A 25,812-nucleotide genomic window follows, 5' to 3' on the forward strand; every position below is an offset into this window, starting at 1 on the left:
CCTGTGGGTCTGCAGAGTTGCTGGAGGGAGGAGGGGTCTCTCTGCAGTTTATTATCAGGGCGTGCCCTGTTGGGCCTGACAGGGAGTTTCCCAGGCTAAAGGTAAGACCAAGAGCCACTCAGCCCAGGAACCCCTGAGCTGGTTCCCTCTTGACTGGCCCACACGTCTTGTGCCTGCCTGCCCATCTCAGACTCCAAGCCCACCTGCCAGTTCAGGAGCAGCCAGCAGCCATGCCTAACCTCTCCCAAGGCCGAGATCACAAGGATGCTCGCATCATCCACTCCTCAGGCCAGAGCTTCGAGCAGTTGAGGCAGGAGTGCCTGCGGAAGGGCACGCTGTTTGAGGACGCAGACTTCCCGGCCAACAGCTCCTCTCTCTTCTACAGCAAGGAGCCCGAGAGCCCCGTCGTGTGGAATCGGCCAGGGGTGAGTGCAGACAGAGGTGGGGGTGGCAGTCAGGGGGCTTGCAAGGAGGATCCAAGGACCCTGGAGAGGGCAGCAGGAGAGGAGGGAGCAAGAGGGGAGGCAGAACACAAACCCGATCCAGGCCGGCTTCCCAGGGGAGGCCATGCAGAGTGATGGCTGGGATGATGCAGGGAGCACACAACAGCTGGCGGGGCTGGGGTGCTCTAAGGGGGACTCCAGGGCATCTGCTGCATCCAGCCCCCAGCAGTCTCACTCCCAGGGAGGTCAGGACTCGAGTCTGACAGTGTCTTGGTAGTCGAGGAGTGGAGATCACGGCTATTCAGGATGAGTTGGGCCAGTCCCAGGCACCAGGTCCCCCCCAAGGGGAGAGGGTGGGGGGCAGCCCCAGCCCCCACTCCAGGAGGGTGTTCACCTGGGTGATGTATATAAAGTGCTCAGCAGCTTCTGCGCAGAGCCCAGGGTGCTCAGTGTGGACGGGGCTCACGAAGCAAGCGTGCAGTGTCTCCATGATAGGGGTGCATAGGAAGCAAGGGGCTGCCCAACACATCCTGTTTCCCCTTCCCGCAGTACCCATGAGCCAGTGTCCATGCCCCCCGACACCTAACAATTGGAGGTGATGGACCCAAGGGCCATGAGCTGCTGCCTGGGACAAGGAGTCAGTATTTCCCGTGCTGGGTTAGTCAGGGCTCAGCCTCTGACTTGGTGGTCCTGGCTGCCTTCCCTCGGGTGGGGACCCGCCTGGGAGAGCCCCCAGGGGTGGGCTGTGATGGCAAGGACGGAGTGCAGAGAGGGCTGGGACACAGCTGAGACCTGCACCCATCTGTCCAGGGACTGTGGTCACACCAGTCACACCACTGACTCCCCCACCTCAGTCTCCTCCCTGTGAAGCTGAGACACTAGTGCCCACGGTAGACACGGTGTCTGCTGCGGTTACTGGCATCACCATCATTTGCTCTGCATCCCACCTTCTGAAAGGCACTGGGTGCCCCATGTCTGCCTTCATGCTGTCTCCTTTCATGAAAATAATGAAGATGTGTTAAATACACAGCCTGTCTACTTAAAACACACACACGATTCTGGAACTTCAGGGCAGGGTTCAAGGTACACATGAGTTGTTTATACAGTGGTAAGCTCTTTATTGCTATTTCCTGATGGAGGGTGTGTGTGTGTGTGTGTGTGTGTGTGTGTGTGAGTGAGTGTGTGTACTGACCTATTTACCCGTCCACCTGAATCATGTCTAAACTGCTTCTGGTCATCTAGTATTTTCCTAAACCTGACAAGGCTATCACTGAGTGCCTCAGGCTTTCTCCTGAGAAATTCTAGTTACTTCCTTCCCTCCTGCTGGCCTCCCTGCAGGGCTCATGCCATCGCCTGCTCAGTGACCTCTCTGGGATCAGCACTGCATAGTAATGAGGCATGGATTACTGAGGAACAATGGGGTTCTCACAGGCAAGCCAGTGCCAGCCTCACAGGAGACGGGCTCTGAAGGGGGCATCACAGGCAACAACAGCACCGATGGTTTCATTAAAATAGTATGAGTTGGAAAGAAGACACCAAGTGTGCTTACGGGGATGAAATCCTCCTAGGGAGGGTCCCTGAGCGTGAGACCAAGTTCCCCAAGCAGAGAAGAGGCTCCCTTCACTGACCGGCATGTAGGCAGAGGGGATGGAGGGGCCAAGTGGTGTGACTGGCGCATCCTACCACGAGGCTGGGCTGTCCCTTTGCATGTCCTTCCACAGGAAAAACAATAATGCAACAGGAATGAAGTGTTCTGCTGCAAGAAAGGAGAGCCAGCCAGGAAGGGGCGGGAGGGCCAGGCCTCACTGACGATGCCCTCATTCTTCCAGGAAATAGTGAAAAACCCAGAATTCATTCTTGGAGGAGCCACCAGGACTGACATCCGCCAAGGGAAGCTTGGTGAGTGAGAGGGTCGCGCACGGAGAGCTGGTGGTTGGACAGATGCTCCTGGGGGTCTGAGCTGCCACCAAGGCTCAAGCAGCACAGGTCCCCAGCAACTCCCTGCACAGGGTTTGGGGAACATGACTGCTCCCATCTTCTGCTTCCCCCTCCTCCCCAGTGGCCACCTGCTCTGCTGAAGGGGAGCCAGAGGACTCCACATCCCTGGCGCTCTGCTCCCCACCAGTTTTCAGAGAACAGATAGACCCAGAGGCACTGCCTGGCTGCTGGCTCCATCAGAACATTAGCTCGGTCGCCTGCTAGGCCTCCCCTCAGCACTCATTGCCTCACTTCATCTTCCCAACCACGCTCCCAATTTTACAGAGAAACCCAAGTTGAGGGAGGCAAAGTAAATTATCCAAAGTCACAGACATGATAGATATGCAGAGTCAGGACCCCCAATTCCTCTTAACCACTTTGCCTCACTGCCTCTGGGGTTCATGCATTTGGGACCACCTCAACCCCCAGAGGAATGCACCAAAGAGAGCAAACTACTGTGAGCGGGAGCAGACACTGAGTTCCCCACAGCTGAGGTCACCACTGTGGTCTGACGGATGAAGTGGGACATGCCGGGAGCTTCATGACAAGTGGCTGAGTTACCCTCCCAGAACTCAAAAGTCACACCTAGAATGATGAGAGATGGTTGATACACAGACAGACAGACAGACACATGAATCATGACAGAAGATAAACAGATGATGGACAGGTAGGTAGGTAGATGATAGACACAGAGACACAGACATGGTGGATACATGGAATTATACATTCTAAATATGACCTTGGCTTTTCAAAAAAAAAAATGTTCAGGTTGGTTTTCATTTTCTGAGGTGTAGCCCCCCTAAGAGGTTCTCCCTGTTCTCTTCAACATCTCCCTCTCAGTTGTCAACCCCCTTCTTCCTCTACTCCCCTCACCCACCCCTCCACACATCCCCCTGGTGATTCTCTTTCACTAGGGATTATCATTCACTGGAAAATCTTTAATGGGACTCCTTTGTTGTTTTCAAAGTTTTAATTTGTCACTTTGGTGTAAAAGTTTTATTTCTCACTTTGACAGATATTATTTTGTGGCACTTTTTCTATATCTGAATACTGTATATAACATATGAATGAGGGGCCTCCCCTGGTGGCGCAGCAGTTGATTCCTAGGCTTACAAGCTGTGCTCAGCTCTGCAGCACCAGTTCCATCCCCGGCCATCTGGTGAGGGTCCCACATGGCGCGACAGATCTCTCCTGCTGTCCGCTGCTCCCCTCGGTACCCAGTGCTTGTATAAATAAACAAACAAATAAATAAATAAATAAATCTTTAAAAAAATATATAACATATGAATGAAAGAGGGCCTCCCTGGTGGCCTAGGGGTTGAGTCTCAGTGCTATTACTGCTATGGCCTGAGTTCGATCCCCAGCCAGGGAGCTAACCCACATATGGTGCAGCAGACCTCGCCTGTCTACCACGCTGCTACCCTTAGCGTGTATTTTAATAAGTCCACCTGTTTTGCTCCTCACTCTCTCTCTGGTGAATCCTCTCACCACTCCACATCTGGCCTATACCCCACTTCTATACAAAAAAAAAAAAAACATGTGAATAAAGGTTAACAAAATGGCCAGCTGTGAACCAACCCCCCAAATGGCACTTGACTATCACCAACACCATCATTGCCCCTCACTATCAGTGGCCACCTGCATGCTTTCACCCAACAAACTGAACTTTGCGGGCACCCTCACCCAGCATCGTGCTTGAGGTGGCCAAACCTATCCATTGGCACAGACTCTACAGTGATCAGTAATTTTCATCTCTTCTGGGGGTTTTTCCCTTATTTTGAATTGTATAAGTAGCATCTGAATCTCTCCCTTCAAAAGCTGAGCACATTTCTGGCGAAATAGTCTCTGGCAATGACCAAAAAGGGTTGTGTGACAGTGTCCCAAGTCCAGTGGTACAAAGAACTTTCCGGAAATGTCAACCCCCAGGAAGCCACACTTGAGTTCCAATGAATTCAAGTGGTATTATCGACTACAAACAAATACATTTGGGGTAGAATGGGGAGGTTGTTGGTTTAATAGGTAATTCCCAATGTCTGCTCAGACATCTTTCACAGGCAGCAGCTAGAGCTCTGATAGGTACAGATGAGGTGCCCACCCCATGCTCAGTATGAGCACATGAACGCATGTGGGAGTCTGTACAGTGTAAGCTTAAAACACTGTTTGACGTTCACACTCACTTTTATGTTTTCCTCTGAGTGGGGGCTAACTTGAAGGTTATATCTGGGGAAACCAGCAAATCAATGTACAAATCTTGAAACTGCAAGATAAGTGAAAGTAGATGATGCCCATGGAGCTATTATTACCTTCAACAAAGCTAAATCTAGCCTGGGGAGGCATGAGCCCCGGCAAAGTGCTCCCTCCGAGCTCACCCCAAGTGCCATAGGACAAGCAGGATGAGACATCACTCACCCTGGCCCGCTGACACTAACTCTCACAGCCCTGGCCTCCTGGCCTTCCACGGAGCTGACGTGCAGTAGAGCACAGTGACACCCACGTGGGCATGACCTATACCACTGCCAAGACAAGAGCTGTCTGTGCTAAGTGGGCAGGAGAGCTGGCAAGGGAGGCAGAGGGGAGAGATTTGCTGGTAACCTTCCCTTATTTTAAGATACATCTGGAGCATCTGGAATGCTCCACATCTCCTTTGGCCATGGAGTTGTCCTGTTTACCACAAATTAGCAGTAAGACCTGCGATTGAGGACTTTTCACTTACAGGTGACTGCTGGCTGTCAGCCGCCATTGCCTCCCTGACACTCAACGAGAAAGCGCTGGCCAGAGTGGTCCCCCAGGACCAAACCTTTGGCTCCGGTTATGCTGGGATCTTCCATTTCCAGGTAAGTGAACTTACCTCACTGGGGCGCAGTGTGATGTCAGGTGTTTCTGCAGCTGCTGGTCATCAGGGGTGCCTTTTCCTCTTGAGAGAGAACTGGTCGGAGAGCCCTGGAGTGTCCACCCCGGCTCTGAGGGGGCCGCGCAGTGTCTTCGAGCCCATGTCAAGGGCGGGTGGGATGCTCCGCACGTGGCTCCGTGGACAAAGCACAGCTGAGCCCATTGCAGAACCCACGTGAGAGTTTCCTCCAGATCTGAGTGGGAAAAAGCAAAGTGATAACGTGGACAAAGGGGGGCTGGACCTCCTGTGAGACTCAACCCTGCAATCTCTCTCTGCCCCGGGTGACAGCTCTGGCAATACAACGAGTGGGTAGACGTGGTGATTGATGACCGGCTGCCCACCTCCAGGGACCGCTTGATCTACCTCCGCTCAGCCGACAACAATGAGTTCTGGGGCGCCCTGCTGGAGAAAGCCTATGCCAAGTGAGTGTCGCCCAGCGCAGGCAGGCCCCTGTGCCAGGGAGGCCAGTCTCCCTCCTGGGTCCTTTTCAGGGAACAGCCGTGGAGAGGGACACTGAGGCTCTGGGATGGCACGTGTGGTGCGGCAGGGCCACCCGCCTGGGGCCCAGTCAGGGCTGGAGGTGGAACAGGAGTGGCTGGGGCAGCTTGCTGTCAGGGTCTAGCTGTGCCCATCCTCAGACACATGGCGACGCGCATCCCTTTCCGCCCCTGCATGTGGATCCTGCCTTTGGCAGCAGCCAGAGTGCAGGGATGTGTTCTGGGCGACGTCCCCGCCAGCACAGCCAGGGCAGATCCTCAGGGCTCCTGGCCAGTGGAGACTGAGATGTCACTTTCCCCACTTTGGAATTCTTTTTTAAAATTTTTTGAATTGTACATTGACTGTTTTAACCATTTTTAACTGTATATTTCAGCGGCATTAAGTTCATTCTCATTGTTAGGCAACCGTCACCCACACAGCTTCAGCCTGCCAGACTCAAACTCTGCACCATTCAACACTATACCCCCTCCCCGGCCCCCCAGCCCCCGGCCACCACCCTGCTACTTTCTGTCTCTGTGGATTTCACTAACCTAGGAACCCCGGCTAAGTGGAATCTCGACAGTCATTTCTAATCACCGACTGGCCGGAGTTCCTCTGGCAATGTGGCTTTCCAGCCCACCAGCTAGTCAGCAGCAGCCATGATAGCAGAGCTCCCACGGGTTCCCCTGGGCTCAACCTGGATCTTCAAGCTGTGGAAATCCATCCTCAGAGACAGGAAGCAGGGAGGAAGGCCATGCTTCTACCTCCAAGTGGGTGTATAAGTGGCCAAATAAAGTGAAGGTAAACTGAGGCTCAATTCATCCTGAAATCAGCAGGATGGGATTAAACCACGAAAGAACCAAAGGTGCTTCTTTGCCACATGCCCACCTGGTCTCATAACACCCTTGGTGCCACTGACAGACTTGGGGTGAGCAAGGAGGATGCTTTCCAGGCCTGGTGGGGGCAACCCAGTCCTTCAAGGAGTCCTACCATCAGGGACCCCTCCTCTCTAGGGTCAGCTTCTCTGCTTGGGGCTGGGTTGGGTGTGGTTTCATTCTCAGGAGCTCAGAAGAGGGAACCCCTCACCTGCCCCCACCCCAAGCTGTGCAAAAGGCTTGAGTCAGTTGGTAGGATTTGAAATTTTTGCCTCAGGGAGAAGAGTACAGAATAGGTTTCCTAAAAAGAAGGCAAATTAGCTCACAGAAAGATTTGTCATTAAGAAACTGTAAATGGGGGCCTCCCTGGTGGCACAAGTGATTAAGCACAGCACTTTGAAGCAATCTGCAGCCTCTGCAGTAGTTCGATCCCTGGCCTGCCAGAGGGACCCACATGGCTCAGCAGACCTCTCCTGCCTTGCCCGCTGCTCCCCTCAGCAGTGTATTTCAGTCAGTCCGCCTGTTCTGCTCCCCACTCTGTCTCTGGTGAGTCCTCTCACCCCCCACATCTCTGACCTGTACCCCAGCTCTTGTATGCATACATAAATAAATCTTAAAAAAACAAAAAAGAAACTACAAATGAAAACAATAGTGAACATTGCTACACACCGACAAAGGTTCTTTTATAACTCAAGCAGAGTCTACGTCCATAAAGTGTGTGTCTATAGGCACATTCTGTGTGTAGGTATGTGTGTGTGTACATGTACAGACATGCTATGTATACAATTGTGTGATTGGGAGTACCTGAGACCAGGCAGGAAAAGTTCCTTACCTCTCTGTCTACAAGACTAATTCTGTCTTGGTCAGGTCCTATGAAGAGAGAGAGAGACTTATTTAAGCATCACAGCAGCCCTAGAGGGGAGAGGACAACTGTCCCCCCACTGTGCAAATCATGAAACTGAATCATGAGTGGGTTCGCACAAGAACACTCAGCTTGTAAGAGGTGGGTCTGGCTCTTGAACCTGAAGTCAGAGTAACCCACACCAGGCTGCCTATCTCACAGAGATTTCTTGTGTCATCAGAGCATCAAGTAGACCCCAAATCCTACTTCCCATCTTCCTTCCATGCCACCCAGCCAGGGCAAGCCTTGGGAGGTTTCTGATTCAGTTAGAAAAACCTCTGGCTGGGGGCGCCACCTGGTGGCCTTCCTCATCCCTGCAGCAGCTTCCAAACTTCTGGCTTCACAGGTTACATGGAAGCTATGAGGCACTCTATTCGGGCAGCGCCATTGAGGCTATGGAAGACTTCACTGGGGGTGTAGCCAAGACCTTCACAACCAAAGAGGCTCCAGAGAACTTCTATGAGATTCTAGAGACGGCCTTCAAGAGGAACTCTCTGGTGGGATGCTCCATCGTAAGTCGCTCACCTGTCTCTCCCTTCCAAGCTCTCTGCCAGAGTCAGAGGCATGAGCAGGTGCCCTGAGCACACACAGGAGGGCTGGCATTTCCAGGACTGGGGAGTGTCAGTGTTTGTTTATTTAATTCAAAGCAGAAGTTTCTATTTAATGTCTTTCAAATTACGAAGCTCAGACACCCTTCCTGTGTCAGGTAGAACAATCCTGCCAAATCTCTGTCCCTTTCTCTACCCCAGTGGTGCTGTGTGTCCCCTTCTCAGCTCTGCCCTTGCTCATACAAGCAGCCACACACACTCAGGAACACAGGGCTCGGTTTGATTTCATGAAATGAAACCCTACTGTTTTCTGGATTCTTTGTTTATGTCATACATCATGGAAAATATATCAGTAGATACTTAACAGTATTTTTTCTACTTTCTTTATGTACACACACACATAGTTTTGCCTCGTCTAGTTGTGAAACTTATCCAAGTTTTCTGTTTCCTCTTGAGTTAACCTTGGGAATTTGCTCTTTGCTACTAAATGACCCATCTCCTGGGGTTTTCAAGCTGGTGACACGGAGCTGAGTGTAACAGTGTTACCTCGTGCATGTGACTGTGCACCCCCATGAGGGGATGATCAGACAGTTCTGTTTGGGAAAAAGTCAACTCTTTGTTGAGAATGAGGGACTTCTCATCCTGGGGAGAGGCTAGGAATGCCTCATTGTCACTGCTAAGGGGCCTCCTGTGGAACATTTTGTGTGTCCCTTCCTCCTGGGTAGCGAAGGGCCAGGCCAGGCAGAGCTGGGTCTGGCCTGGTAGGGGAGTGACTTACATGATGGGCCCAACAGTGTTATTTTCATGTTTTAGGTCAAAAGTACTGCAGAGTCCAAAGCCCGGACACCTTTTGGTCTCATTAAGGGTCATTGCTACACTGTGACGGGAATTGATCAGGTAGGTGACGTGCAGTCCTGCTGGTGGGTGCAGGGACAGCTGTGACCTGCTCGTCCTTTTCCTTAGTGCGTTGAAGCTTAAACTGTGCTTTCAGACTTCAGAGAATGTGTCATCTAGAGGAGGCAGCCAGCATTCAAAACTGCAAAACAGGGAAGAAAGCAACATGAGCTTCCATCATAGTTCCCCACTTGTGCAGCAGATAGGAGAACTTGGTCTTTGTTTTTCTTTTCTTCTCTAATTCCACATCAATCCTGTAATAGCGTTCTCCAGAGAAAAGACTCAATAGGATGGATGGGTGGATGGATGGATGGATGGAAGGTAGAGATAGATGGATAGATGGAGATTGGTACAGATACAGATACACAGTGGACCCTTGATGCGGGGGCACTATCTGCACATAACTGTTGCCTCCTCAAAAGCTTAACTGCAATTGTACTTTAGTGTCTTTGGGGTATTGGTTTTAGGGCAACCCGCCACCCCTAGGATACCAAAATCCACAGATGCCTAAGTCCGTTACAGTAGGTTCTCCAAATTCAAGATTCAACCAACAAAGCAACATCCAGGGTTGGTTGGATCTGGACTTGGAACTCTCTGATAGAATAAAATCCAAGAAAGTGGAGCCACTCAGTTCGTTCACACTGATATTGTTTTGTCGTGTGTAGTGTGATGTATGTGTGTGTATACATATATACCTGTGTGTGTATACACATATATACCTATGTATATACACATATACATACATGACTATATCAGGGAAAACTGCTCTGAGAGCTCAAATTTCTGGCTAGTTGATGAGCAGAAGTCTTATTTTCTCTTTCTCCAAAGCCCTTGTGAGCTGTGCAGTTCCTGCCCCAGAGCAGAGTAAGGACGGCTGGCTGGGCTTTCTTTCCTGACTCCAAGCTATTGATGTGGACAGCAGAGATCCTCAGATGACACCCCGAATGGGAGACTATTGGCTTTGGAAGACTTAGACGTGGTTTTCATTTATTGTTGCTGTTTAAATTCCCAACATGTGTTTCTATGCTTGTCGTTCAGCTGTGAGTAAGAGGCTAAGGATGAAGGAAAGGCAGTAGTAGCTCACTGAGCACTTCTGAGAATTACTCTTCACCTCTCTCTGTGGATTCTGAGGCTCCCCAGATAAAAAAGCCTCTAAGGAAATTGCAGTCTAGCAAGTCACTCATTCATTTGAGGATTCATATCACGTTAGCCACTATGTTTAGCAGGACAATTCCGAGGGCAAGTTAAGAATGGATGAGTTTTGACATGTTTTTAATGTATAGAAGTCAAGAGTCTTCCGGTAAAGCCAGTCCCGGCTGAGAGGAACCACTCCGGAACTCACACGTGAACTGATCCTTTCACATTCCCCTGCTGCCTTTGCCTTCCAGGTAAACTTCCAAGGCCAGAAAACTGAGCTGATCAGAGTCCGGAACCCTTGGGGCTATGGCGAGTGGAACGGGCCCTGGAGCGACAGGTGGGTCCCCACCGCATCTCTCTGGCTGGCGCCCACCTTAATGCTGTTCATGGGGTCCAGTGGGCCAAGGCTGGCTGGTGTGTCCTGGGAAGGAGGAGAAGTTTGTCTAACGTGCTCCCCTGGCTTCTGGGTGACCTCACCTCTTTCCCCTTCATCCCTTGGGGCCTTGCAGTCAAACTTGACTCTCAGGGAAGACTCTTAGAGTGGCCTTTAATCTTCCCTGGGATTGTATTCATGTCGTGACTGTATTGCCTCCCTTGGGGATAGTTCACATCCCCATGTATTGTGGGGCTTTATCTCCACATATGAGTGGCCCCAGTGAAGCGTGTGTGTGTGTGTGTGTGTGTGTGTGTGTGTGTGTACATGTGTTTTCTGGCAATGAGTATTTTGGGTGTGAGAATCCCTGAGTGCTGCCAGCAGGTCACTACAGGATTCTCTGGCCATTGGCCAGAAGCCCAGTGGCCCAGAAGAGACAGACAAAGTGGAATAAGAAATTCAGCCATTACGACTGCTCTGATGACCAGCATTATTTATTTGACTCCATTTATAGGAAAGGTCTTCCTTTCAGGCCTGTGTCCCCTCCATGTCCCTTGAGAGGTGGCCCCTGTGACTGGGATGATGGGAGGGAGCAGGTGTGCACAGGCAGGATGCATCCTGACCCGTCTCTACCGACTCCCTCTCTCCTTCCTCACCCAGAGCTCTGGCCAGCTTGGGCTCTTGCTGTCCTCTCTGCCCACCTGCAGCTCCTGGGACTCCAGGGAGTCTGTACAAATCTAGAACTCGATTAAAGCCAAGGCCGTGTTTGTCCTCAGTTCAGACAAGTCACCAGGGGGTGCCAGTCATCTGTGTGTCTGTGGTTTTATTAACCAGAAGCCAGCTTGAGGGCTCAAGACTCACACTTAAGTGTCCCCCATCACTGCTCCCTTCCGGACACCCTCAGCCCCTCCTACCTTCCACCGCCTCAGAACCAAGGGACTTTGGCAGAGACTGATTCTCACCAGACCCACATCAAAGCAGGCATGAACTCGGCCTTCCTCTCTTGGCGGAAAGGGAAGGAAGAGAAATCACGAAATCAAAAGGAATGAGACTGCTTTTAGTGACTAAGATTGATAGAGTCCCTTAACTCAGGGGACAGAGTCTCTAAAAGGACAAAGGCTACTTTTTCCTTTCCCTGAGAAACATGGTGAAGAGGGAGACGTGGGTTTTTACTGGGACACAGCTGGGGACTGCCTGCCTCCAGGCAGCCTTGGTGGGGTGGGAGGGTCTGTCCCTGCCCTGATCCCAGATCCTGATTCGGCCTGGTGCCAGAGGGAGGCTGGAAAGCTCAGCTGAGCCTTTGGACCCATTATGTGGGTGTGACCCATTGGAAGAAAATGGCCCAAAGGAAAAATAAAGGCTCTTAGTTCTGTTTTCCAGACCCCACCAGGGGCAACCTGGAGAGAGGCTCTGGGTTCACTTGGCTCTTCCGAGCCCTCCCCCAGGAGTCTACACCCACGGGGTTTGGGGAAATGTTTCCCCCCATGAGAGTGCTGAGGTGGTGGCAGCGCCATTTGAACTGCACTTGATCCTTCAACAACACAGGTTTAGCTGTACACGTTCATTATACTCAGATCTGTTACCTCTCAGCAGGTTCTGCAGCAACTGATTCAACCAACCTTGCGTGATGGTTGGCTGAATCCTCAGATGCAGAACCCTCAGGATAAGGAGGACTGACAATAAGTTCCATTTGGATTTTCTATTGCACAGGAGGTTGATCACCCCAAGTGGTTCAAGGGTGAACTGCTTCTGGAGACAGGTGTGTGTGTGTGTGTGTGTGTGTGTGTGTGTGTGAAGAGGATGTCCCAAGGAAGCAGTGACCTTAGAGGTGTCATTCCCAATTTGGAGGGCAGTAGGTAGCTGCTCACCTGAGGACAGGCAAGGCCCCCTTGCAGAACACGATTCAGCTCCCTAGGGAGTTCGCAGAAAGAAAGTACTTGGTAGATGATTGTCAAACAAGCTTGTCAAACACGTTATGATTATGACTTTTCAAAGTGTCAGCTGACAAAGAACAGGGGTCAAGTGAGTTTCTCTGCCTGTGGTGGTCTCATGAGAAGCACCTTTTTCCATTGGCTGTGCTTGGAAATGTACTTTCTGACCAATCTCAAAGCCTCTCCAACATTTCTGGGGTCCATGGTATAGTCACTGACCAGGATCTATTCCTTTCATAACCGCACACCCTGGTTCCTAGGAAAGGGTGCTTCCCCGACCCAAGGCCAGTACTGCTCATGACCTACTTGCTGATTTGGTTTCCTCCTAGATCTTCTGAGTGGGATTCTGTGGACCCCGCTGAGAAAAAGCGCCTGTGTCACGCTGCTCTGGACGATGGAGAATTCTGGTACAGTTCTTACCTCTTTATTTCTGTACTAACTGCAAAACAGGTATGACAAGCCCCCATGGCCTTTGGGTATAAAGAACACCCCATTTCTTCCTATCATTTTATCATACATTTCAGTAAATCACATACACCTGTCTCAAAACCCTTATATCCACCCAGTTTGGCAAAGGATTTAATATGCCACGTGTTGGGGACTCTCCCCATCTCCAGACTTGTTTCGAGTCTCAAGGGAATCCATGTGACCCAGGAAACAGAAGGTTCATCCTCCCAGCTCTCACCCAGCCTCCCTCCACTGAACCATCCACCATCCAAGTTTGCATTTGAATCTGCAGCCCAGTGAATTTGCATGCAGGCAGCAAGCTGCTCCTGGGGTCACTACCTCCAGGCCCAACTTGGTGACAGGGACCCTTGAAGGCAGCCACCTTTGTAGCATCTCAATACAGACCAATGGGAAGGAATTCTTAATCTGGCCTTTCCACAGAGCTGAACATCTTTGCTAATGGAAAGTTGGTTAATGGCCCTTTATCTCTAGAAATCATTCCAAGTCTTGTTTCTTCCTGTGGGAACCGGAAACAATGGACTCTTTCCAACTCTGCAAGACCACAAATGTCTGATTTCTGGTTCTGTTTCCTTTCATATGCTCACGCCAGTGAATTCTTGCCTGAGTCCTTCCCCCCTTTTTTTTTTCATTTTATATGTTTTTTACATAATTTTTCATTTTTGCAATTTGTATGCTTTTACATCTTGATTATATTACCCATACAATTCGCACCCCCCTTATTTTGACCCTAATCCCTCCCCTCTGCCCCCCCCACCCCATAGTGTGTCTCTGGTTTATAGTTGCTTGTTGATTTTGATTTTTACTTTATCATAATTTGTCTTTTTCCTGGTCCCTTATTTAGGTTTTCTAAGTTCCTGCTCTGTGTGAGACCATCCAGTATTTTCCTTTTTCTGGCTTATTTCACTGAGCACGATCCCTTCCAGCTCCATCCATGTTGCTACAAATTGCCTGAGTTTATCTTTTTTGATTGCTGAGTAATATTCCATGGTGTATATGTACCACATCTCTTGATCCAGTCATCTATTTTTGGACATTTGTGTTGTTTCCATAGCTTAGCTATTGTAAATAGTGCTGCTATAAACATAGGGGTGTAGGTGCCTTTTGAATTAATGTTTCTGTGCCCTTTGTGTCATTAGACAGGAGCAAAACCTAGTTCCTCTCATTAGATGCATCCAAAACTCCCCTCTTTTACATAGCAAAACTCACTTTTTATCACCTGCAACACTAAGAAAAATCGAGTTCCGGGAGCCATTTGTCAGGGACTGTGGATAAAGACCAAATATATGAGAAATAAACTTTCGACACCTGAATGACAAAATATTTCTTATAAATTACAATATCACACTGTCTTTACACTACTGAAACCAGCAATAGGCTCACTTCCTGCACTCATCAAAATCAACCACTATGGCACCATTTTGGGGGGAAGAAATTTTTTTTTTTGTTTATTGTGAGGTCAACCAACAAGGAGATAGGAGTCAAGGCTCAAATCTGGAAAGTAGAAATGATTTTATAGAAATGGAGGTAGAAAGGAAATAAAAGTTAGGAATGTAAAGTTTATGGGCTTGACTGAGTCTGATCAAATAGTTACCAATGGATCTATATATGAAAAGGCTTCCAGATTCTTGGGATGGACCCCTTGCTTCTGGATGTGGTCTAATCTCTTCTTTTTTCCTGTTTTCTTGGTTTTGTGTCAGTAGTCTCTTGGTTCTGACCAGCTTGGAATATGGCTTAAGATCAATTTCTTCTGCACACGTTTGTGTCATAGGACTCATAGAAAAGTGTCACACGATGTTGCCTTCCTAAGAGCAGGTTCAAGAGATTGTCAAACATGCACAACTCTTCTGGGGATCACCCATGGTTTCAATACTCCCAAGTTTATATCTGCAGTTCCTTTCCTTGGAATTCCAGATTCATATATTCAAGGATCTACTCAGTATCTCCCTGTGAATATCCACTCACTAGCACATCCCAGGATCACATGCCTGAACCTCAAATCCTTCTCTCCCCAACTTACGACAACACAGACTTCTCCGTCTTTATCCATCCAACTATTCAAACCACGTATCTTCTTGCCTTTCATTCTTTTCCTCACATTTAATCCTCCAGCCAGTCCTATAGGCTCAACCTTCAAAATATGTCTTAAACCTGATCACTGCTCACCACCTCCCGTCCTACCAGCCTGGACTGACCCACCCTCATCTGTCACCTGGACAACAGCACGCACTTCATAGCTGGTGACTCCACTTCTATCTGTGCCCTTTCTCATGGGTCAAGGGTCATGGGTCATGTTAACACGTCCTACGGTTTCTCCATCTAATCAGAGTCAAAGCTGAAAGCCTTATGATGACCATCCTGGTCCACCATTATCTTTGAACATCATCTTTTACTGACTTAGCCATCTTAAGATCTTGTTCTCCAACTACCTGGACTGCCAAAAAGTCATTATGTCCCAACCCCTACACTCTAGGCCTCCACCTGACAGTCAGAAGTTCCCTTAGCTGTTTATCTAAAATATCCCCCACACTGCATGCTCACACTTCACCCTACTTTGTTTTCCTTTGTAGTGCTTATATGTATATCAACCTGTATTTTAAGTTTTTTTTCCTTTTTATCTTTTCTTTATTTTTTTTGGGGAGGGAGTCTATTTTCTTCTCCCCAGGCCTGATTTCTCCCCAATCCTCCAGGACAGAAGCAAGTGCTCAATAACTGTTGGATGATTGAATGAATGAGTAGGTCATGCAGTGTCATCCCTCCAGAGCATGTCTCTCTCCACTTGGCTGCAGGATGGCATTTGAGGACTTCAAGGCCCATTTTGACAAAGTTATGATCTGCAACCTCACTCCTGATGCCCTAGAGGAAGATGCCCTACACAAATGGGAAGTGACAGTCCACCAAGGAAGCTGGGTGCGGGGCTCCACTGCTGGAGGCTGCCACAAATTCCTGGGTTGGTAGTCTCCCTGCCCTTCTCTTTGTCATCCCCAAGTGTTGAGTCCAAACCAGGACATCAGTGGATCAGGCCCAGGGCCCTAGAGAAGGCCCCAAACATGGAGTTGGACAGAAGCATTTCAGTCATGATTGGGAAAAGAGGATGGCAAAGTGCAAAGGTCAGGAATGGCCACTGTGCAGGTTTTCTAAGATCCAGCAGACCGGGTAAAGGAGGAGTCAGGGTCCTTAGTGGCTTTTGCAGGTCTTTTTTTGAGGTTCACCAGGCATATGGCAGGCAGGGCTGCTGGGGGGCCCGGAGGCTGGCAGTCCTCCCAGCCCCCAGCAAATCCTCACTCTATCGGGCCTCTCTGGTGTTCTCTCTGCTTCTCTGCTCTTCTGTTCATTCTACTGCTTCTTGGCTTCTCTTTCAGCTTCTGCTGGCGTTCCCGTGACGCCACCCTTAAAAGCCCAGTCTTAGCCCAGGTGAATCTACCTCTGCCCACACCCTATTCAAGGTGCCCACCATCAGGCATGCATTCAGGACCACAAGGATCCATTATCTATCCTGATGGCAGGAGGGCAGAAAAGCCTGACATTTTTCCTTACCCTACACAAAGGTTTGGTAGGACTTTGGATAAGAATTGCTTAAGGAACCTTCTTTGTTTTACCACTTGGGTTATCTTCCCTGACAAGCAATAGAAAACACACTCACACTAGTTTAGAAATGAAAAGAATTGGGCATCCCTGGTGGCATAAGGGGTTAAGTCTCAGTACTATGCAACTATCTGCAGCCTCTACAGCACGAGTTCAACCCCCGGCCAGGGAGGTGACCCACATATGGCGCAGCAGGCCTCTCCTGTCTCACCCGCTGCTCCCCTCAGCAGTGTATTTCAGTCAGTCTGCCTGTCCTGTTCCCCATTTAGTCTCTGATGAATCCTCTCACCCACACACCTCTGGCCTGTACCTCAATTCTTCTATGCATAAATAAATAAATGTTCAAAAAAAATCTTCAAAATGAGGGCTCCCCAGCCCTCATTCACAGACCTGCTCAGCAAGAACTCCTAAGGGTCATCAGACAAAAGCCCTGAACTTCCCTCTCACTGGGGATTCCTTAAGCCTGTACGCCTGGTGAATGCTGCTGACTGGACTTGTCGCAGTTCCCTGTGGCAAGAGGGAATCGTGTGGAACAGTCAGCATTCACTCTTGGAGGTGGCCTGAGGTCACTTCTTCTCAAATCACACCACCATTGAGTGGGCCCTGGGAGGCAAGCACAGCGCCCCGCACTCGCCTTTGAAATGCCAAATGGGAAAAAAAAAAAGATGGAACAAATTGCAGTGGACAAAATGCAGAAGAATGTCTTTGAACAGTTGCATGGGAAATGGTTCCAAGAGGTAGAAGGAAAAGAGACCCCTTTTCATTCTCCAGGGGGTTGTAGAAAATAGGGCAAGAGGGAAATCAGGACAGGGAGAAACACCTTCTCAGGTTTGGGAGAATTTGATGGGCGTGGGTAGGATGTGTGTGTCCCCTTTGTTTTTCGTTTTGGGGTTTTTTTCAAGGGAAAATAACCTGCCTCTTTTGAATGGCAGATACCTTTTGGACCAATCCACAGATAAAATTCTCCCTGACTGAGAAAGATGAGGGGCAGGAGGAATGCACTTTCCTTGTGGCCCTGATGCAGAAAGATCGAAGGAAACGCAAGAGGTTTGGAGCTGAAGAGCTGAAAATCGGCTACGCTATTTACCAGGTGGGTAGATGCCAAATTACTGTTGAGCATCCATGGAGTCCTAAGTTCTTGGTCCTTTTTCAGCCTCACACCTGACACTCAATGCCAGTCCCTCAACTGTGTCCAAATAGCCGAAACCCGCAGCCAGGAAAACCACTTCCCCTCACACTCCTGTTGCAGTGCCCAAGCAAAGACGAGCACCTGAGCAAAGACTTCTTCAGAGACCATGCACCCCGGGCTGAGAGCAAAAGTTTCCTCAAAGAGAGGGAAGTTTCTGACCGGTTCAAACTGCCCCCTGGGGAGTACATCCTGATTCCCAGCACTTCTGAGCCCAATCAGGAAGCAGATTTCTGCCTGAGGATCTTTTCAAAGAAGAAGGCCATTACCCGGTGAGTTTCAAGACTCCCTCTTTGGTGCTTTACTCCCAGAGATGTCACCAGAGGGTGGTTGGAGTCATGGCCCCCTGTCCTCTTCCATGATCTACTTGAGAATCCAGGAGGGGGCCAAAGGGAGGGTCTTAACCGATCAGCAAGCAAAGGCATATTTCCAGTTTAGTTCTCACATGAAACAGTTGCTCTGTCCAACTGACCCCAGAACCATGCTCACAAGACACTCTTGGGTGAAGCCCTTCATTTTCCAGACTCTGTTACCAAGAAGCTTTGGAGTGGGAGCGACATGTGGGGGATGCCAGAGGGGTTTCTGTGCATGATAAAAGGGGTGGCTATTCCAACTCTCAAGAATCACACATTCTTTCAGCTCCATTTTAGTACCCTTTCACAAACCCAGTATTCTGCCATCTCTCCCTCAAAAAGTCTTAGCAAAATTATTTTGTTTCGGTTATTTCTGTGGAAGAAGTTTCTCTTTCGTCCATTTACCATTAATAACTCTGTGGCAGGGGCGGGGGGTGGGTGGTTCAAGTTTCAAGAACCTATTTCTTCTCCCAATGGAGACTCTCTAGGGACCCCAGAGAATGACAAGCTCTACTAACTCTGTTTCTGTTAATTCCCATCAAAGTATCAACCTGAGCCAACAAGATGGAGATGACGGTGGCTGCATGGCCTGTTCTGGATAAGGGACACAAGTATTCGAGCTCCTGTTAGTCCTTTGGCATTGTGAATTGCTATTACTTGTTTTGGCTAGTGGCATAGAATTACACTGTGTTGTGTACTGAGTTTCACAATTACAAAGTCTGGTTGGGTTTCCCAAGCTGACTGCAGAAGCTGTGGTTCTTTCTCGTCAGCAACAGAGAAGCAATACAATCTCTGATTTTTTTTTAAAGTTTTTAAAATAGGATGTATTTATTTATTTACCTTTTGGCCTAAAGGAAGAGAATGCTGGGTTGGTTCTGGTTCTGGCCAGTTCTGGAATGAGAGGACGTGTGGAGGTGAGGGACACAGGCCAAACCCTTCATGTTTGTTCTCTGAAGGAAAGAGGCACACTGTTCTTAGAGACTGATGAGTTCAGATGTTTAGGTTCAGTTGGTCTCCTCGGTATGTTCTCCAGAAGGTTATGCTCTCTATTGAATCACTGTATTTCTTTTTTTTTATTTTAAATAAATTTGATTTTTATACTCCCCATACAATTGCAAACCCTTATTTTGACCCCAATCCCTCCCCTCCCCGCTCCCCACCCCCCATAGAGTGTCTCTGGTTCATAGTTTTTTGTTGATTTTGATTTTCACTTTCTTATAGTTATTCATTTTCCTGGTCCCTTATTTAAGTTTTCTAGATTCCTGCTATGAGTGAGACCATCCGGTATTTTTCTTTTTCTTTCTGGCTTATTTCGCTGAGCATGATCCCTTCCAGCACCATCCATATTGCTGCAAATTGCATGTGTTTATCTTTTTTGAATGCTGAGTAATATTCCATGGTATATATGTACCACATCTTCTTGATCCATTCATCTATTTTTGGGCATTTGGGCTGTTTCCAAAGCTTAGCTATTGTAAATAGTGCTGCTATAAACATAGGGGTGCAGGTGCTCTTTGGAATTGCTGTTTCTGTGTCCTTTGGGTAAATACCTAGGAGCGGAATTGCTGGATCATATGGAAGCTCTATGTTTAGTAGGTCCAGAAATCTCCACACAGCTCTCCATAGTGGTTGGACCAGTTTGCACTCCCACCAACAGTGCAGGAGCGTTCCTTTTTCTCCACATCCTTGCCAACATTTGTTGTTGCTAGTTTTTTAAATATGTGCCATTCTCACTGGTGTAAGATGGTATCTCATGGTAGTTTTGATTTGCATTTCCCTGATTACAAGTGATGTTGAACATTTTTTCATATGTCTGTTGGCCATTTCATTTCCTCTTCAGAGAAGTTTCTTTTTAGCTCTTCTGCCCATTTTTTGACTGGGTTATTTTCTTTGTTGTTGTTGAGTCTCATCAGCTCATTGCAGATTTTTGTGATCAGTCCTTTATCATTAGTGTTGTGTGCAAAAATTTTCTCCCAGTCGTTGGGGTTTCTCTTTGTTTTGGTTATTGTCTCTTTTGCTGTGCAGAAGCTTTTCAATTTGATGTAGTCCCAGCTGTTGATCTTTGCCTTCACTATCACTGCTTTGGGTGATGTGTCTGTAAAGATGTCTTTGATGTGCATATCACGTAGTGTTTCTCCTATATTTCCTTCTATATATTTTATGGTTTCAGTTCTTATGTCTAGTTCTTTAATTCATTTTGAGTTGATTTTTGTGTATGGTGTGAGGTAGTGGTCAAGCTTCATTCTTTTGCATGTAGCGACCCAGTTTTCCCAGCACCATTTATTGAACAAACTTTCTTTGCTCCAATGCATAGTCTTTGCTCCTTTGTCAAAGATAAGTTGACCATAAATCTGTGGGTTTATTTCTGAATTTTATATTCAATTCCATTGATCCGTGTGCCAGTTCTTGTTCCAATACCATGCAGTTTTGGTGATTATGGCTTTGTAGTATAGTTTGAAGTCTGGGAGTGTGATGCCTCCATTCCCTTCTTTTTTTTTCAGGAGAGCTTTGGCTATTCAGGGTTTTTGGTGATTCCATATGAATTTCATCAATAATTGTTCTATTTCTTTGAAGAATGACATTGAAATTTTTATTGGAATAGCATTGAATCTGTATATTGCTTTTGGTAGGATGGCCATTTTAATAATGTTTATTCTTCCAATCCATGAGCAGGGGATGTCTTTCCATTTCTTTGTGTCTTCTTCTATTTCTTTTAACAGTGTTTTATAGTTTTCTTTGTATAGGTCCTTTACCTCTTTTGTTAGATTTATTGCCAAGTGTTTGATTTTTTTTGTTTTGATAATAAAAGGGATGGTTTTTTAAATTTCTTCTTCTTCAGATTTATTGTTTGTGTATAGGAAGGCTACTGATTTTGCATGTTGATTTTATATCCTGCCACTTTACTGAACTGATTGATGAGTTGAATTAGTTTTTCTGTGGAGTTTTTGGGGTTCTCTATGTATATTATCATATCATCTGCAGATAGTGATAGTTTGACTTCTTCTTTTCCTATTTGGATTCCTTGGATGTCTTTCTCTTGTCTTATTGCTCTGGCTAGGACTTCCAGTATTATATTGAAAAGCAGTGGTGAGAGTGGACATCCTTGTCTTGTTCCAGATCTTAATGGAATTGCTTTCAGCTTTTCACCATTGAGAATGATACTGGCTGTTGGCTTGTCATAGATGGCCTTTATGATGTTGAGGTATGTTCCTTGTATCCCAAGAATTTCAAGGGCTTTTATCATGAATGGCTGTTGCACTTTGTCGAAAGCTTTCTCAGCATCGATTGATATTATCATATGGTTTTTATATTTCTTTTTGTTGATGTGTTGGATAACGTTGATTGATTTTCGGATGCTGAACCATCCTTGTGTCCCTGGAATGAATCCTACTTGGTCGTGGTGAATTATCTTATGGATACATTGTTGGATTCTGATAGCTAAAATTTTATTGAGGATTTTTGCATCAGTGTTCATTAGGGAGATTGGCCTGTAGTTTTCCTTTTTTGTGTTGCCCTTGTTCGGTTTTGCTATTAGTGTAATGTTGGCTTCATAGAATGTGTTTGGTATTGTCCCTTCCTTCTCAATTTTTTGGAAGAGTTTGTGAAGGATAGGCACTAATTCATCTCTGAATGTTTGGTAGAATTCATTTGTAAATCCATCAGGTCCTGGGCTTTTGTTTTTGGGGAGGTTTTTGATTACCATTTCAATTTTGCTACTTGTAATTGGTCTGTTTCGGTGTTCTATTTCTTCTTTATCTAGCTTTGGGTGATTGTAGAGCTGTAGGAATTTGTCCATCTTCTCTACATTGTTGAACTTGTTTCCATACAACTGTTCATAGTAGTTACTGATTATTCTTTTGATTTCTGCTATGTCCGTTGTGATTTCTCCTCTTTCATTGATGATCCTGTTTATTTGTGCTTTCTCCCTTTTTTCCTTTGTGAGCCTGGCTAGGGGTTTGTCTATTTTATGATTTTTTCGAAGAACCAGCTGTTGGTTTCATTGATCTTTTGGATTGTTTTTTTAGTTTCAATTTCATTTGTTTCTGCTTTGGTTTTTATTATTTCTTTTCTTCTACTGGTTTTGGGGTTTTTTTGTTGTTGTTCTTTTTCTAGATCTTTGAGCTTCAAGATTAGGTTGTTTCTTTGAGTTCTTTCTTGTTTCTTGATGTGAGCCTCTATTGCTATATATTTTCCTCTTATTACTGCTTTTGCTGCATCCCATACATTTAGGATATTGGTGTCCTCCTTGTCATTCAATTCAAAGAATTTTTTAATTTCTTCTTTGATCTCCTCATTAATCCAGTGGTCTTCCAGTAGTGTGGTTTTCAATCTCCATGAGGTAGGAGAGCTCCTTGCCTTCTTTTTATGGTTTATTTCTATTTTGATACTTTCATGGTCAGAAAAGATGGTTGGTATGATTTCAATCTTGGTGTATCTGTTGATGTTTGTCTTGTGTCCCAGTATGTGATCGATCCTGGAGAATGATCCATGTGCGCTGAGAAAAATGTGTACTCCATTTTTTTTGGGTTTAGTGTTCTATAGATGTCTGTTAAGCCTAAGGACTCTAGGTCCTTATTTAGAGCTTTAGTGTCTTTACTTATTTTTTGTCTCGTTGATCTATCCATTGTTGATAGTGGTGTGTTGAAGTCTCCCACTACGTATGTATTTTCTCTGATGTCTGTTTTCAGAGATGACAATAGTTGTCTGATATATTTTGGTGCTCCTTCATTTGGTGAATATATGTTAATGAGTGTTATTTCTTTTTGAAGTATTGTCCCCTTGATCATAATGTAGTGACCGTTGGGGTCTCTTTTTATCTTTTTGAGTTTGAAATCTGTTTTATCTGATATAAGTATAGCTGTTTCTGCTTTCTTTTTTGGTCCATTTGCTTCTTGGATTGTTTTCCATTCTTTAACTTTGAGTCTATTTTTATCTTTTGTAGCTAAATGTGTTTCCTGGAGACAGCAAAAGGTTGGGTTTTGATTCTTAATTCAGCCTGCGACTCTATGTCTTTTTATTGAAGAGTTTAGTCCATTTACATTTAGAGTTAATATTGATATGTTAGCATCTGTATTTGCCATTGTGTTTGTCTTTCCTTTGATTTTATTTATTTATTCTTTTAATAACTTTTTTTTTTTTGGCCTTCTTTCGTTGTTATTCGTCCCCCTGAGGTTCTGGCTTTAGGACTCCTTGTAGTAATTTTTGGAGTGGGGGTTTAGTCAGTTTCTCTTTGTCTGGGAAGGTCCTTATTCTTTCTTCATAGAGTAAGGAGAGCGTTGCGGGATAGAGTATTCTTGGTTGGCATCTCTTTTCTTGGAGTCTGTTGACTATCCCTCCACTCTCTCCTTGTCCGTAGTGTTTCTTCGGAGAAGTCTGATGTCAGCCTGATTGGTTTTCCTTTGAATGTTATCTGTTTCTTCCCTCTTGTCAGCTTATTTTTTCCTTGTCCTGGATTCTTGGGAGCTTTACTATTATGTGTCTTGCTGTATTTTTTCTTTCGTCGTGGAAGTTTGGTGTTCTTCTTGCTTCTTGTATATCAATTTTCAGCTCTTTCCTCACGTTTGGGAAGTTCTCTTCAATTATCTCCTGGAATATTTTCTCTGTTCCTATGTCTCTCTCCTCTCCTTCTGGGATTCCTATAACTCTTATATTTCCTTTCCTCATGGAGTCAGATAGTTCCCGAAGTCTTTCTTCGGTCCTTTTCCTTCGTACTTCTCTTTCCTTTTCTGTTTTGGTTCTTTTTATTTCTGTGTCTTCAGAGTGCTTATTCGTTCTTCCATTTCATCTATTCTGCTTTCATTGCTTTTCCCAGAGTTCTTTCGTGTCTCCATTAATTCTTTGATCTCCTGCATTTCTTTAACTTCCCTCTTTAGGGACTCAATTTCATTCTTCTGATCATTGATTATTTTTCCCTTATCATTGTTTTCCTTTATGAGTTCTGTCATTTTTTTTAATCATGACAATTTTAAATTCTCTTTCTGGAAGGCTGAGAAGTTCTTCCAAGTTACTGTCGTTGCAATCTGGGGCATGGTTTTCTTTTTGTGGTGTGCTTTTTTCCTGAGGAATTGCTAGGTTGAGTGTGGTTCTTCTACTCCCTACTGTCTGTTTTCTAATTTGTTGTATGCATTGGGATACTGTGTTCCTGGGACTGCCCGGCATCTTGGGTGAACTTCTCCACTCCCCTCTGGCTCCTCCGGGAGCCATCTGTCAGTTTCAAGCAGTCTTTACTGAAGAAAGGTCCCTGTTCTAAAATGCCAATGCGGGGACACACTCCCCTGCGTGCCTGGTCTGCCCCAGCAGTGGGTTCCCGCTCCCCCTCTGGGCTCGGACTGCAGGCCAGAAGGGGCCTGGCATGGGCGAACTTCCCAGCTCACCTCTGGCTCCTCCGGGAGTCTTCTGCTGGTTTCAGGCAGTCTTTACTAAAGAAATGTCCTTGTTCTAAACTGGCAATGTGAGATGCACTCCTTGCATGCCTGGTCTGCCCCAGTGGTGGGTTCCTGCTCCCCCTCTAGGCTTGGACTGCAGGCCAGAAGGGGTCTGGCGTGGGCGAACTTCCCAGCTCACCTCTGGCTCCTCAGGGAGCCTTCTGCTGGTTTCAGGCAGTCTTTACTGAAGAAATGTCCCTGTTCTAAAATGGCGATGCGGGACGCACTCCCTGCGCACCCGGTCTCGGGCACACTCTTCTGCATGCCCGGTCTGCCCAGGCCCTGGGTGGCTGCCCACTCCCCCTCTGGGCTTGGACTGCTGGTCAGAAGGGGCCTGGTGTGGGCGAATTTCCCAGCTCACCACTGGCTCCTCCGGGAGCCTTCTGCTGGTTTCAAGCAGTCTTTTCTGAAGAAAGGTCCCTGTTCTGTGGGGTGTTGGTGATTTTTTTTCTGGTCGCTAGGTGGCGCTAGAGATCTCTCCTAGTGTCCTTGGGGAGCTGTTTTTTTCACCCCGTGGGACGGGGAACAGAGTGGGAGTGGTGGGGAAAGCCTCAATGGCTTTAGGGGTGCTGTGTCTACCTTGTGCCCCACCGTCGTGGGGAACCCACGCCCCAAATTTTGTGCCCCGGGTCTCAGTTCCAAAGCCCTCAGGTCCAGGACGCAGGCTGTAGCCCAGGTCAGTGTCCGCAGGAATGGCGCCTTTTGCACCCGGCTCCCGTGTCCGGGCGTTTGGTTTCTGATTACTCAGTGACGGACATTCACCTCAGTAAGGGCCCCCACGCATCTCCCCACAAGCCTAGGTCGCAGGCACGGGGACCTGGGCAGCCGCGATCCACGTTTGCTTTTCAAGTGCACTGCTTTTCTGCACAAGCTTACCGGCTGGCCTGTGGCTGTTTGTAGGTCTCCAGGAGTCTTTGTTTTTCTCTAATGGCGCCTGGAGCAGTTCGCTCACCTCCATGGTGAATCCTGCAGGGTTCTCCACAGCTCCAGTTCACGGGGTGTGGTGGCTGAAATAGTTCCTTTTCACTCACAGTCCTGCTTGATGCGTAGTTTGTTCTTGTTGGTTGTTTTAGTTTTTTTTTTTTGGTTTTTCCTCCTTTCTGTTGGTCGGAGAGTGCCGACTTTATGGGGGAGAGTAGCAGGGTTCTGATCTCCTCCCTTCTAGTCCTCTTTTATGGCAACTTTCTTCTTTGGGTAGTTTGCTGGAGTCGTCCGTTTATCTTCTGTGTCCCAGTTCTCATTGGGACCTGCCGCTTTTCCTCCCTATTAACTTTTTTTTAATGGGAGATCTTACTCGCAGCGTTTCCTCGCCGCCATGTTGATCCGCTATTTATTTATTCTTAAAAGGAACA

At 47.2% G+C, this 25,812-nt stretch overlaps 1 protein-coding gene across 1 annotated transcript in view; it reads left to right on the forward strand.

Moving 5' to 3' along the window:
- Positions 1–230: 230 nt before the first annotated feature.
- Positions 231–25,812, forward strand: part of LOC311183682 (calpain-9-like) — a gene marked incomplete at both ends in the record, with an annotated part of 49,633 nt that continues 24,051 nt past the window's right edge. Inside the window, 11 exons of the mRNA XM_084253227.1 lie at positions 231–425; positions 2,273–2,342; positions 5,136–5,254; positions 5,599–5,732; positions 7,910–8,075; positions 8,925–9,008; positions 10,394–10,479; positions 12,776–12,853; positions 15,701–15,861; positions 17,429–17,586; positions 17,746–17,954. Coding sequence (XP_084109353.1) covers positions 231–425; positions 2,273–2,342; positions 5,136–5,254; positions 5,599–5,732; positions 7,910–8,075; positions 8,925–9,008; positions 10,394–10,479; positions 12,776–12,853; positions 15,701–15,861; positions 17,429–17,586; positions 17,746–17,954 — 1,460 coding nt within the window. The remainder of the gene's footprint in view (positions 426–2,272; positions 2,343–5,135; positions 5,255–5,598; positions 5,733–7,909; positions 8,076–8,924; positions 9,009–10,393; positions 10,480–12,775; positions 12,854–15,700; positions 15,862–17,428; positions 17,587–17,745; positions 17,955–25,812) is intronic.

Source organism: Talpa europaea, assembly GCF_964194135.1.
Source record: "Talpa europaea genome assembly, chromosome: 14".
NCBI classification, from domain to species: Eukaryota; Metazoa; Chordata; class Mammalia; order Eulipotyphla; family Talpidae; genus Talpa; species Talpa europaea.